Source organism: Equus caballus, chromosome 3 (genome assembly GCF_041296265.1).
Source record: "Equus caballus isolate H_3958 breed thoroughbred chromosome 3, TB-T2T, whole genome shotgun sequence".
Taxonomy (NCBI): Eukaryota; Metazoa; Chordata; class Mammalia; order Perissodactyla; family Equidae; genus Equus; species Equus caballus.
The window spans coordinates 86,695,479-86,714,856 of record NC_091686.1 but is presented as its reverse complement, the minus strand read 5'-3'; the positions used below and the strand labels follow the sequence as shown (position 1 = coordinate 86,714,856).

The window sequence follows — 19,378 nt, the reverse complement described above, 5'->3', positions numbered from 1 at the left end:
TCTGCTCTCTGTGGTATGTTTAGGGCTTAGCGCACTGAGCAGTAATGATCTGTTGAATGTAGCTAAAGCTTCTATAGCCATTCTCAACAAAGATATATATATGGAGAACTATGAGAAAAATCACTGAAATGTAAATATGAAAAATATTATAAGAATAACTAGCAGAACTTCCAACTAAAATATACAACTACGTACTGGGGCTTTGGGGAGAAAAAAAAGGAAGACTGGCAACAAATGTTAGCTCAGGGCCACTCTTCCTCACCAAAAAGCATACCTTAAAAAAAACGTATTGACTTTAGAAATCAAGTTCAGGGTTTCTTTTCTAATGCTGAAATGCAGCACATTTTTTGAAAATTAGGAATCCATACAAACTATACAGGAACTTTATTTAAAAAATTTAAATAAATTGGAGAAAAAAGAGAGAGTGGGATTACTTACCCTCCAAACTTTGTATACAGGGAGACTGTGTACATGCCCGGTTGACTGGAATCCCGTACCATAAAACCACCTTCTTTATCCTAAAATCCAAATTAAGAACATTTTTTCAGTCCGATAACAAATATCAATGCCATGGAAATGATTCAAGAACGCAGTCTTACAATTTTACGATTATTATGCTTTGCCTAGAGAAGGCTTTGGAGAAGCACAACTTAGCAACGGGGTGCATCCACATGACTTTCCACTTCATGTTACTGGGCAGTGAGATGAGTTAAAGAAAATACACTCACACTGCCTCACAATCACAAATCTTCACACACACCAGCAGGAGACATTTCAACAAAATAATCTCTCAGGGCCCTTCCGGAACGAACGAACAAGATTTTGCAATTCCTTTAAGTGCGGGACACATGGGGAAACAGTTACTGAAAAACTATTTCTTAATGACTGGGTTTCATTTTATACATTTCTCATATTTGCTATAAGCTTTAAATCCTGACTCAATATCATCTTCTATCCACACAGCACTTTTCCTGTAAATATCTCAGTGCTCTTTATAAGAATCCTTTTGAAAAAAAAATCCTTAATTCCCCTGGAAATTGATGTTAAATATCATCTTTTACAGAAGGAGAGACTGAGGCACAAGTAACTTCAGCAGAGAAAGCCAAAAGGCAGAAACAACGCTGAATGACTAAGGGATAAATCCTTATTAGTTTCCAAAACAGAGAGCAAGAAACAGAAGCTAGAGACCACATCTCCACCAGTAACACCACAATCAGCCTCCAGCACTGAAACTGCTGTAAGACGAAAGTGTTTTTCACAGTTGAAAAATAAAATAAATTTTATTCTTATTCATAGGAAAGACAATGGAATTAAATACAGCCCCCCAAATAAATCTGATAAGAACAGTTAGGGACAATATTATAATAGTTAATCAATCAGTAAAAAGTGTAATAGCTATGTTTATTGAGAACTTATTCTGTTTTAATATCTTCTAATACGTGGTTTACTTAATCCTCAAAACGGTGTTATCCCCACTTTACTTCACAGGTAAGGAAATGGGGCACAGAATGGTTGAATAACTTGCCCTAGGTCACAGAGCTAGTAAGGAGCAGAGCCAGAATTTGGACCCCAGGCCTTCTGGCCACCCACTCCCCAAGAGCTGCCTCTCACTCTGGGGTCACCAAGGAGGCATTTGAGAATCCTGTGGCGGAAGAGGCATGGTTACCTATTACTTGAATCACACAAAGTCACCTGCTAGTCTCCTAAACCACAGAAACAAGTGCCCAAGGAAACCTTGACCGGGGTTAATAAGCAGGAGATAAAGTGAGAAAGCAAGGGTTTCAAAGATTGGGAGCGATTACTAAATCGAATAACTAGGTCAAAAATGCAGAGAATTGTAGCAATTATCTTCTGATCCAACCTCTTTATCTTACAGATGCGAAAAACACACTAGAAAAGTCACAGCTGGACTTGGGTCTCCTTACTCAGTCCACTGTAGTTTCCTCTGTACAGTCATGCACCGCTTAACGACGGGGCTACGTCTGAGAGATGCAGCCTTGGGCGATTTTGTTGTGCGAACATCACAGCGATAGCGTATACTCACACAAACCTTGACGGTACAGCCTACTACACACCTAGATTATATGGTACTAATCTTATGGGACCACCATCATATACGTGGTCTGTCGTTGACCAAAATGTCATTATACAGCACACAACAGGACTACATTTTATCCTGTTATTTCTTTCTAAAGTGTAAGAATTTTAGCACATTTATTTCTAAGGCAACTGAATATTTTATTAAAACTTCATTTATAAAAGATGTCACATATTGGGGGCTGGCCCTATGGCTGAGTGGTTAAAGTTCTGTGTGTTCTGCTTTGGTGGCCCATGTTCATGGGTTCAGATCCTGGGCAGGGACCTACTCCACTCATCAGCCATGCTGTGGAGGCATCCCACATACAAAATAGAGGGAGACTGGCAAAGATGTTAGCTCAGGGCTAATCTTACTCAAGCAAAAAAATAATAAAAAGAGGAAGGTTGGCAACAGATATTAGCTCAGGGCAAATCTTCCTCACTGAAAAAAAAAGATATCACATATTGATATACATTACTTTAAAACAAATAACTTCAAGCAAAAAGGAAAAACACATTTAAGTACTAAGAAGGTAACAAATGATAAATCCGTAAGAAAAAGAGTAAAGAAACTGTTACCCATGTATAGCTATTACCTATTGTTCTGGGTCTAATTCTTCCCCTCAAAAAAAATATGCTGGAGTCCCAACCCCCAGTGCTTCCAAGGTGACCTTCATTGGAGATTTACAGAAGGAACCAAGTTATAATGTGGTAACTAAGGCAGGCCCTAACCCAATATGAATGGAGTCCTTAAAAATAGGAAATTTGGACACAGAGACAGACATGCACAGAGGGAAGAAACCCAGGGAGAAATGGAGGGAGGCTGGGAAGAGATCCTTCTCTACAGCCCTCAGAAGGAGCAAGCCTGCTGGCATCTTGATTGCAGACTTCTGACCTCTAGAACCATAAAACAATACATTTCTGCTGTTTAAGCCACTCAGTTTGTGGTCCTTTGTTACAGCAGCCCCAAGAAACTAATACACCAGCGTTCACTTTTAAATGACTTAAAAAAACCCAAAACCCGTACTTACATCATAGTATTTTTTAGGTTTTAGAAACAAAGGTACATGGAATTACTTATTAGGGATTCATTACAATTAATTGGTGCTGAAACCAAATCCATGAAACAAGTGCAAACACTTACTTCACTTCTGAGGAGTTGCTCTGCTTTGCTTCTGTTCATATTTCTGCAATACCATCTGAACAGAAAAAGATACTTTTAAGGCAGTTTTAAAAATTATTTTTTATTCTTTTTAAGAAAGTAATACTGGGGCCAGCCCCGTGGCATGGAGGTTAAGTTCAGCGTGCTCCACTTCAGCGCCCCAGGTTCACGGGTTCAGATCCCAGGTGTGGACCTACATCACGCGTCAGCCATGCTGTGGCAGCAACCCACATATAAAGTAGAGGAATACTGGCACAGATGTTGGCTCAGGGCTAATCTTCCTCAAGCAAAACAAGAGGAAGATTGGCAACAGATGTTAGCTCAGGGCAAATCTTCCTCAGCACACAAAAAAAGAGGGGGTAATATTGCTATCAGTAACAAATACAATAAATATCACTCATAATTTCAATAATCAATAAGAGATCACTGATAATCTCAATAATATAGACAACCACTGGTAACATGTGGGTGTACATACTTTCATACTTTTTCTACTGATATTTTTATGAAAACATATATATATGAATTCTTATTTTTTATTAAAGTGGAATAAAACTATACTTGCTATATCATAACCTGAATTTTTCATATAACAGTATATGATAGACATCTTTGCAAAGCAATATAGGCCTATGCATGATGGTATGGATGTGCCATAATTTACTCAAGTGATTCTTCATTATTCAACATAAAGCTCATTTCTAGTTTTTCACTGTTATAATAACAGCAAGAATGAATTTTACTCCACAGACTCAAACATGCAGGAAATGTCACTTTATATTATTGTCTTAATTAAAATTAAATCTTATCCCAAGCCCCCATCTGACCAATAGGCAGTAGATTCCATCTCAAGTCATTACAGAGGCTCCCACATTGAATTTCACGAAGGTCCCAAGAGTCAAAAGAAACAGCAAAACAGAAGAGCAGGCCCCTGGGTCTTCCAGACTTACCAGTTCTAGCGCAGCCCCAAGCCCTGGTGGTCACCGAGGCTCTACTATAGGAATCCCATCGTGGCCAGGCAGCAGTGCCCACCTCCCCATCAGGTCCCACCACCACTCTGTGCCACATCCCCAGCCCCTGCAGATCTGTGCCCCTTCTTTCCCAAGGAAAGATGGATCCTGCCATCTCCCGCCTCATCCTCAGAGGTAGTCCCCTCTCCCTGCTTCCCCTAGCCCAGTCTCTCGAGAGATTATAAACCTGTTCAGCCTGTTTTCTTGGCCATCAGTTTTAACCTTGGGTGTTTTTTTTTGGTTTTTGTTTGTTTGTTTTAGATGCCCTTTAGTGGGTAGAGAGTCCTCCACCACAGTCATCTTTCCTGAGGCTTCCAATAGTATGAAACTAGCTTCGCCCGTCTGGACATCTGAATTTTCCACCCCTAGCTCAGCCTCTTATAAAAAAAACCATCACCTGCTTTTGGCCCAGCAAACACCCTGAGACAGACGAACACAAAGGCCTTCTCTGACTGAGGAAGGGAAAAATACAAAGAACAAACTACAATGTAAGATCTTTTTTTGTCTGGATTCTTCCATGCAGTTGTAGTGGCCAAACACCAATTACAATCTCAATACAAGCTGATGAGTGTTATTTTATTTGTGGCCTGAGGTGATTAACCAGGCCTCAGAATTACGGGTACTAAGGTCTCATTGCTGTGGACCTCACTTCCTGAACTGAGACCAAGTCCAACAAAATTGCAGTTCTGATCTGAATCCAATTGAGAAATACAATAAACAAGAAGAACAGAATGGATTCTGTCTCAAAAGGGTTTCCAGTGATACAAGAAACATTTGGCAGGATGCCAAAAACAGTTATAAAAATTAATTAAGGAAAGGTAACTGGAGTTCTCATTATGCATTATAAACCAGCAGGATCTGAAAGATTAAAAAAATTCTCTTTGGGGCCAGCCTAGCGGCACAGTGGTTAAGTCTGCACATTCCTTCAGTGGCCTAGGGTTCACGGGTTCAGATCCCAGGCGCGGACCTACACACCGCTCATCCAGCCATGCTGTGGTGGCATCCCACATACAAAAAAATAGAGGAAGACTGGCAACAGATGTTAGCTCAGGGCCAATCTTCCTCACACACACACAAAAATTCTCTTTATTAATAACAGAAGATCCAACCCCACATCTTCACAGTAAGAGTAAGCAACAGAGGTTTAGTCTCACGTTCAGATGCAAGAAATCAGTAGAGCTAAACTGTAGCTCTCAAGAGGAAATTAGGTATGAGATACTCAGAGAAAGAAAGAGGTCTTTTAGTCACCTGGTATACACAAGCTCCCTTGGAAGGGATAAAGGAAATAAGGAAAGAAAAGGAATCCACTGCACAAAGGGCAGGCTCTTCAAAATCCTGTTCCCAGGGGTCATTTTTATGGCATTTGCAGATTCTCCAGACAGAATGTTTTCCCTCCTTAGTATATAAACTCAGACCTTTCAGAGTATGTTGAAGGAGGAAAGGAGGAAGGAGTGATGAACAAATAAACCGATGAATCAACTCGTGGTGAGTATTTCCTAACAGTTCTTTGTGGCTTCTGTCCCTCTTCTATGATGCCCAGCACCAGGCGAGAAGGGAAAGACAGTAGTGGCTCTGCTGAGTTCATCCCGTCAGGAAGGACCACACACATGGGTAAAATGTGAAGGAGCCCACGTGGTGGGCAGGGGAGCACCGCCACACAGATGCCAGCCCACGGACATCTCTCACAGCCCGTCACAGAAATGTTCTGTTAGAGGCTGGTTAGCTCCTCTGGATGAAGGAACTACCTATCTAGGAAGAATGCCCAGGATGTGTGAGTAACTTGTCATTCCATTCTTAGATATCAAAACTCTAATGTGAATGAGGTTTTCAGATTGGCTAGTCACTTCAAAACACTCCAGAGGAATAGGACTTCACAGTGGTGTCTGAACAGAGGGTAAAAAAGATTTGGGGACACACAGTCCTGTCTGGAAAGGTTGGATCCTGGCCAAGTTTCCTGGGGAGTGTGGGTTGGACAAATCATAAAAAGAAGACAAGGGGTAAAAATGAAGGAAAAATAGAAACCAACCAACCAAGCAACCAGCTATAAGTCTTTTCAATTCTCTAATTTGGCCCTCGCCTCCTATGCCACCCACTCAAAGCCTTATGCTAGACTTTTTCTGCTCTAAACACCCTTTCATTTCTGTCACCTTCTTCCTTTAACATCTTTCCAGCAAGAACATCTTATTGACCATCACAATGAACCCTTTTCTTTCCTGCAGCACTTCCTCTGATCCTCTCCTCCCCAAACTGTTACGTGGGTGCGGAGGTCAGAACTAGGTTACTGATAGCCCCCGGAGCTGCGGGCCTGGCAACCCTGTGTCCAGCCCAGTGCGCCGTCTGTTGCCTGGGACGACTCCTAGGCCCAAACAAACAGAAGAGCTCTTGATTCAACAAAAGGCTTTTTAACTCTTGGGATACTTAAGATGTGTCACAGGATGAGCTGTAGCAAACAACAGCACACACCACGGAGTGGGAAGACAGCAGGAGACGAGGGGCACTCTGACTGTCCACCCTGAGAACAGGTTTCCCCTTTCTCACCTAGCACAATGCCATCGGGAATCCCTGACCGCTGGGCAGATGGCTGAGGAGACTCCCGGACCGGAGACTGTACACAGCAGGTGAATTCACTTAGTCACGCAGAGGAGGAGAAAAAATTTCACCTATCCAAAAAACTCATGGCAATGAATCATAAACTTCTTAAGATTCTTATCTGTAATCCCATGAGTCGTAAGGGGAGTTCTCACATTCAGATAAGGATTATCTGGTTTCCAAGCACATCCCTCCCCAAATTATCAGCTAGTTCTCAGATCACTTTAAAATCAGGTCCAACTTTTCACCTTTTAGTATCTTCCCTAATTCTAAGGATTTTGCTATATTTTCCTAAAATTTATTTAAGAACAGAAATACTATTTTATTTACATATTTTTTATACCATCACCTACTTCTAAAACAACTTTGAGGGATCACACCACTGAGTGCTGTGACTTTTGAACCTATTAATCCTTTTCTAGATTTGAAGGTATACTCACATTACAGGGACTGACATGGACAGTTTTTTGGTGTTTTTTTTGGCTAGTGGTGGTGGTGGTCTTTTGAAAGAAGTGAATGAAGTATCAACACACCACCTCCGAAGGACTACAAAAGAGTATTTGGTATATATGAGCCTCTCATTAAAACTTGGCCTTGTACTGCTAGTGGGCATATAAATAGTATGCCCATTATGTTCTCTGGAAAGCAATGTGATGGCATGCATTAGGAGTCTTAACAAGTTCATTCCTAGTCTTTAGCCCAGCAGATTCTTAGAGATATAGTATAACCACAGGCTCTCTAGGACCAGTTCAACTGACCCCATCTTTTATCAACAGAGTGATTAAGAATTGTCTTTCAGAAAATGTGCAAAGTCTCGTAGCCAGAGCATGCGCAGAGAAAGAAGTCTTGACCTGAAATGACTGCAGAACCAAAGATCTGGAACCAAAGACAAGGACACGACTGGAATTTAAAAGTAGGACTCTTCTCAGAAGCAAGGGGTCCCTCATTCAGGAAGACTCGGTGTTAAAATTCCTTCCCCACCTCATTGAAAATGTTTAGAACCCTATCATAAAAGTTGAGAACCTCATCATAAGTGTTTAGAACCCTGTCATAAATATTTAAAACTTTACCATAAAGGCTTGAAGCCCACCAATCAAAACCTGTCCCGCCAGCGTTTCCACATGCCAGCCTGTTCTCCCTAACCTCTTAAATTTCACCCCAAATCCTGAATCGGGGAGGCAGACCTGAGGGCATGTGCCCCCTGTCTCCCTGTAGGTCAATCTCACAGAGTAAAGCTGATCTCTTTTCCCACAGGCTGATGCCGTAATTAACGGGCCACTTATGCACATCAGGCAAGAGAACCCCAATTTTGTGCAGTAACACTAGTTTAAGACTAGATAAAGCAGGAAGAAGTCCCAGTTATTTTTACATAGCAAAGCTGCCTAAACAACATAATGCCACACAAGTAAGTAAATGATTATATAAATTATTGCACATCCATGTGCCATATGCCTGGTTATACAGTTCCTGATACATGCTAAGACCTCGGTAAATATTTGATGAATTTATGACTGAATGAAATATAATGCACTTATGAAAATGTTTTCAAAGAATACACAATGGTATAAAGAAATACACTTGTAGTACTGTTAAGTGGAACAAATAGGATATAAAACAGCATATACAGCATGACCTTATTTTTTTAAAAAAAGAGTAAAAAGATTGAAAGAAAATATACTAATGTTGACAGAGGCCAACTCTAGTTGACTCATGAGTAATTTTTCTTATTAACATTTTTCATACTTTCAAACAATTTTAAAACAATAATCATATATTATTATAATTAAAAAAAATAAATGTTTTTCTAAAGGCCACACTGGGAAACTGAATTCTGATTTGTTGAATAAATGAACAGTGATCGATATTTCAAAGTCAGCTAAGATGTGATTTGTTTTAAATCAATTGCTTGTGTATCTCCATATATAGTACCCTCGGGTAAAGTGTATTACAGAAACTAATTCTCACAACGTCGTTTACCACCCTAGACAACTGAGTTAAGACTGTGTCAGTGCCACCTTCTAAAGATAATGAAAGCTATCCACTAATCTCCAAAATGCCTTACATAATTAGGAAAATGAAAACATTTTCTCATTTTTCAAATTCACAAAATAACCATTTACTTACTCATACTGATCTAAGTTGTTTGATTTCTTTCCCGTTACATAATTACTTGGGATATATCCTTCACTCCTAGAAATAAGAGAAATACTTTAGGTAAGCTGAAATTATCTTAGTGAGAGGTTATTAAAAGAAAAATTATTGCCTTTCTCAAATAATTAGAGCATAATATTTCCTAAATCTTATAAGAAAGACTAGGTGACCCCCAATAATTCAATGTATCTATAGCATTTGATGCTTTACAAAATACTTCCTCATTTGATCTTCACAAAAATTCTGAGGTAGACAGGCATTACTGTACTGACCTTCTTGTGAGGAAACCAAGGCTTAGAAAGATTAACAGACTTTCTCAAGGTCCCAAAGCTAGCCAGCAACAGGGCCAGAAGTGGAACTCTGAACTGGTGACTAGGTTCAGAGCGTTCCTGATACCCCAAGATGCTTCTCTTAAATTCACAATTTCTTGGGATGCTTTAAGGAAACCACTACTTCAGAAAAGTTAAAGTATTGGATAAAAACACCCGTCACTCCAATACCTCATCTAGAGGCTTGTTTCACAGAGGGTAGTCCCTGACGTCTACATCAGTAGCATCTGGGTCGCTTGTTAAAAAGGCAAATTCTTGCATCATATCCCAAAAGACTTGAATTGAGAAGGTCTCTTTGGGGCCAAGCAATCTTCAGTTTTACCCCAGATGACTCTTAGGTACACTGCAGTTTAAGAAGCACTCAGAGCAGGCAGAATTTGGTAGGAGCCAAGATTTTCAGCATAAGATAAAAGAGATACACGTATAAAATTTAAAAATTGAGTTAAAACCTTGTAATCTTAAGTTTGAACTTGAACTATGAGTAAGAACTCACAAAACACAACACACACACGAGTGTATATAGGTAGCTGTGTTGAACTGAGAAGGGCCTAGAAGCAATGACAATCCGGTAACAATTAGAATCCTAGCACCCTAACTGTTGTCTCTAAATACTATTTGTGACTAAAAGGAGCCAGCACATCTTGGAAAAATGGCAAATTGCAGGTTTGTCCAGGAAAAACACAAGATGAACTTAAGCCATTTTATTTTACCCAGAAAGCAAGGAAGCTAAGACTAAAGGGGTCCCCAACCAAAACAGCTACCACTGACCTAAGATGGGACAATTCAAGCCAAATGAATAATGACTGCAATGATTAAAACCAAATATATAAGCACCCATAATAACACTAAAAAAATTATTGGTTACCATTGCTATCACTAGAGGAAGCTCAGTCATCAACTTATTATTCTGAAAATTGGTAAAAGGAAAAAATCAAAAATTTATCTGGCCTTTCCTGCATGAACTGGTTGATGAGGCAGTTCTTCATTAGAAAATTAATAAATTAAAAAATTAATAAATGCAGATGGAATGACAGAATTAGAAAATCATTTGGCAATCCCTAATGAAATAATGAATGTAAGCAATAATCATTAATGATGCCAAAATCATTAGGTGAAACACTGATGAAGAACTTTATGATGGAGAAACAAGGTTGACACCTGAACCACTGAGCAATCTTCATATCATTAGAAGTGGGAAAACCAGGGATCAACTTCCAAATGTGATCAAGCCTCTTGATTACAGTTGACAGGAAATATAGGACATAAAGACATATTAAATGACGCCACTTGTAAGCAATTAGCTTAACCTAGAGTGTGGCTCATTTCATAGGGTAAATTATCTGGTTTCATCAGTAAGTCAAAAATGAAAAAAAGGATGGAGACTGCTGTGGAATAAAAGAGAGACATAAGACACATATCAGCCAAAAGACAATATGTGGACCTTGTTTTAATCTTGATAAAACTGTAAAAATACATATTAGAGCTAATCAGAGGACACTCAAATTACATACAGTCATGGATCGCTTAACAACAGGGATACATTCTGAGAAATGCATCATTGGATGATTTCATCATTGTGCGAACATGATAGTGTCCTTACACAAACCTAGAAGGTGTAGCCTACTATCCACTTAGGCTATATGGTACTAATCTTATGGGACCACCATCGTATATGTGGTCCATAACTGAACAAAACATCAGTATGCAGCACATGACCGTAACTGGCACATCCTTAGACCTGTGCCAGAGGGACACCTGCTCTGCCCTCACACTTTCAAGAGCATGCCATGTTCCCTCAGCCCTCTTCTAGACCACCATCTGGGTAACTAGGACCCCAGAATTCTCTGCCAATTGCCAAGGCCTACATGAGCCTTTCCAGTGGGTTCGTCCTCTGAAAAGCCAAGTATGCTACTCATATGTACCTCCTTCCACCCCAGGTCCAAGAGGTGGTCATGTTGGGGGGTAGCTGTTGCAAGCAATCTAGACAGGGCTTGGATGACAGCTGTGAGATGAAGTGTGGGACAGAACGGAAGAGAGAAGGGAGGCACCCTGGGAGGTAGCCCTCTGTGCGCTGTCACATTCTGGCACAGAACCCTCAAGCTCGGCCTTGTCATTTTGAAGGTATGTTTGTCAAGTTAGAGGATAAGTTATATTTTATTTACCAGTTTGTTAGCTTGACTTATAACTACTAAATACTAAGATATGTGCTATCTGGGCTTCATTCATACTCTTCTTCCAGTCCCAAAAATGGTAGGGAAAAGTCTATAGTTAACTGTTAAATATGACAATGACACAGAAGTTGTTTTAAAAAAATCTTTAGCAGTTAGACTTTGGCGTGAAATGATATGATAATTTAAGTTTACTTTTAAATATTGTAGGAAAAAACAATTGGGAGGATTGGTAAATCAAGACATTAACTATTGGTAATTTTTGAAGTCAAGTTACAAGAGGCTCCATTATACTATTATGTACTTTTATGGATGTTTGAAGATTTCTAAATAAAAAAATAAAAGTCAATCTTCTACAGTGTTTGGCAAAGAAAAGCAGTGACAACCTCCTTGTAAACATAGAACAAAAGGTTAGGAGCTCTCAAGAAGGTAAAAAGGCACAGCAAACCAGCACTCAGGAGATGTACCGTTGCTGAGAAATGAGCAGACGAGAAGGACCTGCCTAACCCAGGGGCTTCCAGTGCTTCTCCCGAAGTGGACTGAGGAATGGAGAATTGGAATTGGGGGTGGGGCAGGGAGGCGAGAAAGCAGACTTGCAGGGAGGGTGTGCTCTGGACAGGACAAAAAGTCCTCCTCTTCTTATCCATGGGAACTCAGAATATCAACAGGGTTATATTTCAGAGGCAAGCAGAGGATACAGGATTTCTTAATGAAGTCTAAAAGATACTCATCCCCTAAGTTTATCCCTATTTACCCATTTTTTTATCGATAATAAGGGTTGAAAGGACTGTTCCCTTTAAATCCTTAATTATCTTCTATAAATCATGCTTGTTTTTAAATTTCTTGCTTGTACGTGTACACACATACACCTATGTACATACATATAGACATACATGTATTCTCCCTCTCTCTCTCTCTTAGAAAAATCTAAGATTATTTACTTACCTCAGGGAGGAAAAAAATAAAATCTAATTTCCCCCAAACTCAAAATAATCCAATTAAACATATGATGGACCAGAAAGAGACCAGTGTAATGTATTCTAATTTCTAGAAAGAGGTAGTTGATCCATTTACATTTATTGAATCACCACTAAGAATACATTGTGTTACTGCAAATAATAATGTGCACTTTCACTTATGGCTGGCTGAACTAGTCTCATAACATGATAGTTGGAGATTATCCTCTTCTCACTCAGCACTTAACTCCCACGTACCCACTGTGTGTCATGCACAGACTGGGAATACTTACCCGTATTTATCTCTCGCTCTCCACCAATGAACATCATTCTTCTCTAATATGATATACTCTTGGCCTCTCTCTAATCTGAGGTCATGTGCTTCTGTCGCTTGGAAATCATACATAGCTACAACTATTTCTTCACTATTATCTTCTTCTTCAATTGGAATTGGTGGGGGAGGCCTTCGCTAAGAAAAGAGCATGACACATGAAAGTTTAGTCTTCTGCTTCAAAACTGGATGTGAAGTACAACACTAAATGATTCACACATCACCACAGAATAAAGCAGAAATCTCAAGTCTACCCAATACAATCTGGTGAAGCTTCCCAGGAGTTTGATGATGTTGATGCTATCGGACCTCTCATGGGTTTCAGAATACAGGACATGAGCAAAAGTTGTCTCTAAACATCAGAAGGCTGCTGCTCAGTGTCAGGGCGAGCTTTCCAGGGAGAGGTAAGAGTAATACGTGAGGAGCAGCCAGGAGGACTAAAGGTGGACCCACTGTTCAAATGCCCTGCAATGGGGAAAAAGCACACTACGGAGTGGAGTCTTCTATCAGGTCTCTTCCCACTCAAAGGAATCTGCACTTCTTTGTGCCTACTATGTGCAAGGCTCCTTGGCACCTAACACAGTTTTTCTCTTAATACTGATCCCATGAAGTAGAGTATATAATTCCCATTTTACAATTGAGAAAACAATGATTTAAGTAACCCACCAAAGGTCACTCATATCAGATTCACGTTGGATCAATACCTGTCTGGGTCCAAACTACATGTTTTCCACCATAGCCTACTCTTCAAAGGCATATCATTAAATCACTGAAGTCAGTCACAACACTATGGTCTTAAGACTGAAATATTCCTTTGAAGTCCCACACCTCTTATATAATTCTTGAAGCCAAAATACAGGCAAAATGCCAGATGATAAAAGGGCCCCCAATTATATATCATACCATTAAATTAAAATTATTTGACACCAAGAAAAACAACCAAATAAGACATAGCATTTCTGTTTCTGATATGACCTTGGGGGTAGGGGTGGGGAACAGCATCACATGAATGAATGCAAACATACTCAATAAACTGAAAATGCTCCCAAAAGTTGAAGACCACCTACCTTCTTTGTTTCTGGTGCTGGAGGTAGTGCTTTTCTTATACCTGAAAATGACAACAACAAAAATAGGTCAAAACCCCATCTACCAACGATTGATAGTTTTAAGGAAAAGTGAAAATGAACACATAAACAAGAAGCCCACTCTGACTCTCGCTCTGGTGCATGGTGCTTGTATCACTATTTAAGAACAGAATTTTAAAATGCTATTAAAGCTGGTTTGTATTTCTGCCTTCCTGAACAGACTGTAAATGTCATAGGGGTTGGGGCCATGTCTCGTTCTTTATAAACAAGTGGAAATACATCAAACTAAAAAGCTTCTGCTCAGCAAAGGAAATCATCAACAAAATGAAAAGGCAGCCTACAGAAGGGGAGAAAATATTTGCAAACTACATATCTGATAAGGAGTTAATACCCAAAATATACAAGGAACTCATACAACTCAATAGCAAAAAAATCAAATAACTCCACTAAAAATGAGCAGAGGATCTGAGTAGACATTTTTCCAAAGAAGACATACAAATGGCCAGCAGGTAAATAAAAGGGTGCTCAACATCACTAATCATTAGAGAAATGCAAATCAAAACCACAATGAGATATCACCTCACACCTGTCAGGATGGCTGTTATCAAAAACACAAGAGATAAATGCTGGCGAGGATGTGGAGAAAAGGGAAGCCTTGTACACTGTTGGTGGGGATGCAAATTGTGCAGCCACTATGGAAAACAGTTAGAGGTTCCTCAAGAAATTAAAAATAGAACTACCATATTGACCCAGCAATCCTCCTTCTGGGTATATACACAAAGGAAACGAAATCAGTACCTCAAAGAGATATCTGCACGCCTACGTTCACTGCAGCATTATTCACAATAGCCAAGACATGGAAACAACCCCAGTGTCCATCAACAGATGCATGGATAAGAAAATGTGGTGTGTGTATATATATCATGGAATATTATTCAGTCTTAAAAAAAGGAAGAAAATCCTACCATTTGCAACAACATGGGTGAACTTGGAAGACATTACACTAAATGAAATAGGTCAGACAGAGAAAGACAAATACCTCATGGTATCATTTATATGTGGAATCTTAAAAAAAAAAAAGTCAAACTTATAGAAACAGAAAGTAGAAAAGTGGTTGCCAGCGGCTGGGGAGTGGAGTAGGTGAAATACAGATGTTGCTAAAAGGGGACAACTTTCAGTTATAAGATGAATGAGGTCTGAGGATCTGAAGTCTAACATGGTGACTATAGTTGGTAACACTGTACTGTATAATTAAAATTTACTAAGAGTATAGAACTTAAATGTTCTCATACACACACACACACACACACACACACACACACACAAAGGTAAACACATGAGGTGATGGATGTGTTAATTAACTCAGTGGGAGGAATCCTTGCACAATGCACAAGTATATCAAACTATCACGTTGTACACTTAAATATCTTACAATTTTATTTGTCAATTATATCTCAATAAAGCTGAGAAAAAAAGCAAAGAAAAGCTGCTGATGGTACCACATTAGGATCACACTTTTAATAGAGTTATTTTTAGCAGGCTTCCATATTGTGATAAAAGCTCCCCAAAATAGACCTTTTGGTTCCAATGGATAGTCCCACTGCTAACTAAATATAATTATTCTCACAAAATATACCTACCCCACATTTACACTGTACTAGCAAATGTGAAGGCCGTACTTAACCAACATCAAAATCAAAATCATGTCACTTTCTTGCTAGACTAATAATATGTACATCCTGGGCACAATATAATCACAGAATAAAATGAATACTTACTACTCTCAAAAAGATTATATTTTTCACAACCAGGTGCTAGTTTTTCAGTTTGTCTGCAACACTGATAACTTCCATCTGTCCAAAATTTAGGATGATATTTAATCATAATATTATTGTTGTTCTTTATTTCTGTAATTCATAGATACATGAAATGATTAGTGAAATAAAACAAACATAACAAAATGTTTCATAAGTAACACTGTCAATCATTGTTTATTTCTTGGATACCATGTTCATTGTGAGAACACCCTCATAACATCATACAACTCAGAATTCAGAAAATCCATATGGTTCTCTTTCATCTCCTTTTTTGGTGAAGCACCCTTGTTAACAGAAGTGACCTTTGCTACTCCGTGATGGATAAACACCAAAGTCAGCCCACCACCATTTTGTTCCGCAGAAGAAGCAATGAGAATTGTGCAAGACAAATGCCCCATTTAAACACTTTATGCACAAGTCAATTCATTCACACCAAATGTTGACTACATAGGAAATTTCTTAGAAAATACCAAATCTTATTATGATAAAAGCCCAGCGCTCTATCATCTTCAAATGTATTACACATTAAATGAAAGCATGCTTTTCTCAGAAACTATGTATATGCTACTAGAAGGAATCAGATTTAAAAAAAGGAAATTATCTTCAGTATGTATCACTAACAGTAACAGAATGTCCTTGGAGAAACATTTTTTGTAGATTAAAAGATTATAAATGCAAGATATATTACTGTATTTCTGTTTTAGTGATAACAATGTTATATCCTAAAATTATGCACAGATTAATATTTCAATACATGGGTTTTACCTTCTTTTAACTTCTTCACCCACCGGTCTCTGCTTTGTGCACTAGGTGCAAAAACGTAAAGTGTGTTAGCATCATGAACAACCTAAAACATAACAAAAGATGCAAGAGGTGAGAAATACTTAGACACAGCACTTCTGTCTAGCACAGAGCTCTCGGTACCACCGACACCAATAAATGATTCTGAAATGACTGAAAAAAGTCAATTACTTCAGATCCAAAGAACCTAGATTCCTTTCTTATAAAAGCACATCTATTTTTTCCTGTCTACATTGAGTGGAACACACTTCTTACAAAGGACAGTGTCTTCGTAGAAAAAAAATATATACAGAGGCCAGGATGCTTCACTTATCTTGTCATTTCTTGCAATCTAAGTAACTAAAGTTCCTCAGGTAAACTTGGTGTAATAGGGATTATTCTAATCTAGCATTTTTCTGAATAATATTTTAGATGAACGGACTCATCTTTCGGCATCATTCCTATAGCTTCCTTTTGAGACTTTAAATAATTGCAGTAGCTAACTTTATTAAGCACCAAGTACTCCAACTCTATGCTGTGCGCTTTACAGACATTAACTCAATTAATCCTACCATCAAGGTTTTAGTAATTCCATTTCACAGAGGAAGAGACTCAGGTCTATCCACTGCCCCGCCACTCCCGTATAACTCCAGGAGGCACCATTCACATACAATGCACTGCAAATGGCGCTCGCTAATGGCATGCTTCTCAACCTGCCCATCACCATTTGGTTGGTAACCCAGAAAGCCAGGATCCTGACTCCAGAGCCCAAACTTTTAACCACAAACTCACTAACTCCCAAGGAGTAATTTAACAGTCTTATTCTTAATATCTTTAATATTAATAATAAAATTAAGCCTGGGAAACTAATCCAAGAATTTTGTCTTTGATCTATCACTTTCCCTTAATGGTCGGTCGCAAAGCAGAAACACTTTAATTGGCTAAAAAGAAATATATGGCTAGAAACTTCCCTTTACCATGTCAACAGCCACTGGATTGAACACAAATAGCTCTTTCATTGATAAACGGCTGTTCCTGACCATATTCAATAGGTAATTCCTTTCCATTCATCATATAAATGCAGTCTAACAGCAATGTGCACGCCATAGAACAAATGATGTTATATTCCATTCAGTGATTAATTCATTCAACTAGCACTTTGCTGGGACTACATAAGATACAAAAATAAATCAAACATGAAGCCTATTTCCAAGACATGTATAGCAATTTCTTATTACAAAACAGAAAGTAAGGCATGATAGAGAGGTAAAGATAAGTGCTAAGAGACTTGGGGATATACGCTGCCCCATTTGGTTCATAATTTTCACATTTGTAATACTGTGATTTTGTACTAAGAAATATATATTTGTTCTTCATCCCAGTTCCAGACACAGAGCTCCTAAAACCCTTGGAATTTCCTGCGCTGAGACTGATAAAGATATATTTTGTTATGCTAATGAGATGGCTTTTGGAAAACACCTACAGATGAGGACTGGCCAGTGAAGCCAACCATGTGATTAGAGGGTTGGAACTTTCAGTTCCACTCACCCACTTCCGGGAGGGGCGAGGGGTTAGAGATTGAGCTCAATCACCCATGGCCAATGATGTAATCAATCATGCCTATGTAATGAAGCTGCCATTAAAACTCAAAAAGGAGAGGGGTCAGAGAGCTTCCAGGTTGGTGAACACATGGAGATCTGGGGAGGGCATGGAAGCTTTGTGTCATTTCCCCATACCTTCTCCTGTGCAGCTCTTCCATCTGGCTATTCCTGAGTTACATCCTTTTATAGCAAACCAGTGATGTAGTAAGTAAAATGTTTCTCTGAGTTCTGTGAGCTGCTCTAGCAAATTAATGGAACCTGAGGCAGCGATTGTGGGAAACTCCGATCTATAGCCAGTAAGTTAGAAGCACAGTCGACAACCTGGACTGGCAATTGGCACTGGAAGTCGGGGCAGTCTTGTGGGGCTGAGCCCTTAATCTGTGGAATCTGATGCTATCTCTGGGTAGAACAGTGTTGGAACTGAGTTGAATTGTAGGACACCAAGCTGGTCAGAGAATTGCTTGGTGGTGTGTTAAAAAAACAAACACATTGGAATTGAGAGTCAGAATCTTAACACCTCACCCAGGTTAGTCCATGCAATCAACTCCATACGGAAGAATTAGGTTAAAATGCACCATAAAACCATCATTCTGAATTGACACGGAGGTATCCAGAAAGAACTGCCAGGGCTTGGAACTTTCCGGAAATCTAGGTGTCTCATAATAAGTTATTACAATAGTTTACTTTACTGAGTCTTTACGTTGGGCTAAGCACTTTACACACACGGCCTAGTTTAATCCATCTAGCAGCCCATGTCTCTATTAGCATTAGGATCCTCATTTTCCAAATGAGAAAACCAAAGTGGGTGAGGTGAAGTCATCTGAGCAGGATCTGTTTGATCTCCTAAGGCTCTTCTTATTCATGTTTCCTCTGAACAGCTTCATGGCCCCTTGACTGTTCCCTTCCTAGAATCCGCCTCTTCAGGCTCCAAACAGTCTAACTGCTCCGCGAAACTCCCTCACGTCAGCACTGTGAGCTTGTAATTTTGTTAAAGCTTGTTAAAGACCAGCTAATCAGAAGAAAATTAATCCAAATTCAGAGTTTTGATAACCAAGACTAGATATATTACTGAGCTAACTCAGGGCATTTGTATTTCTATAAGAAATTTTTAGAAATAGCAACGTAAGCTCAAATAATAAACGTCTACATCTGGCATCTCAGGTAGTTTGGCAGGCTGCCAGGTGAGACATCTGGGGTCCAGGATCCTTCCCTCAGCAAGTCCCGATGGCACCTGTAGGCCACCTCCCATGTCTTCCATACGGACAGCTGACAGTGACAGAGAGAATCTGGGGAGCCTTGTTTCTTGTGTGTCTCGCATCTTCT

The 19,378-nt window shown here is 39.3% G+C and overlaps 1 protein-coding gene across 4 annotated transcripts in view; it reads right to left on the bottom strand.

Annotated features, from left to right (window-relative positions):
* TEC (tec protein tyrosine kinase) overlaps positions 1-19,378 on the bottom strand; it is a 123,278-nt gene that overhangs the window by 12,864 nt on the left and 91,036 nt on the right. For all 4 annotated transcript variants that reach the window (XM_001493341.7, XM_023638131.2, XM_070262491.1 and 1 more), the window contains 7 exons: positions 16,440-16,521; positions 15,636-15,764; positions 13,840-13,880; positions 12,735-12,910; positions 8,962-9,027; positions 3,221-3,275; positions 439-518 (listed from right to left, as the gene is read on the bottom strand). In XM_001493341.7, the coding sequence (XP_001493391.2) occupies positions 439-518; positions 3,221-3,275; positions 8,962-9,027; positions 12,735-12,910; positions 13,840-13,880; positions 15,636-15,764; positions 16,440-16,521 (629 nt within the window). The remainder of the gene's footprint in view (positions 1-438; positions 519-3,220; positions 3,276-8,961; positions 9,028-12,734; positions 12,911-13,839; positions 13,881-15,635; positions 15,765-16,439; positions 16,522-19,378) is intronic.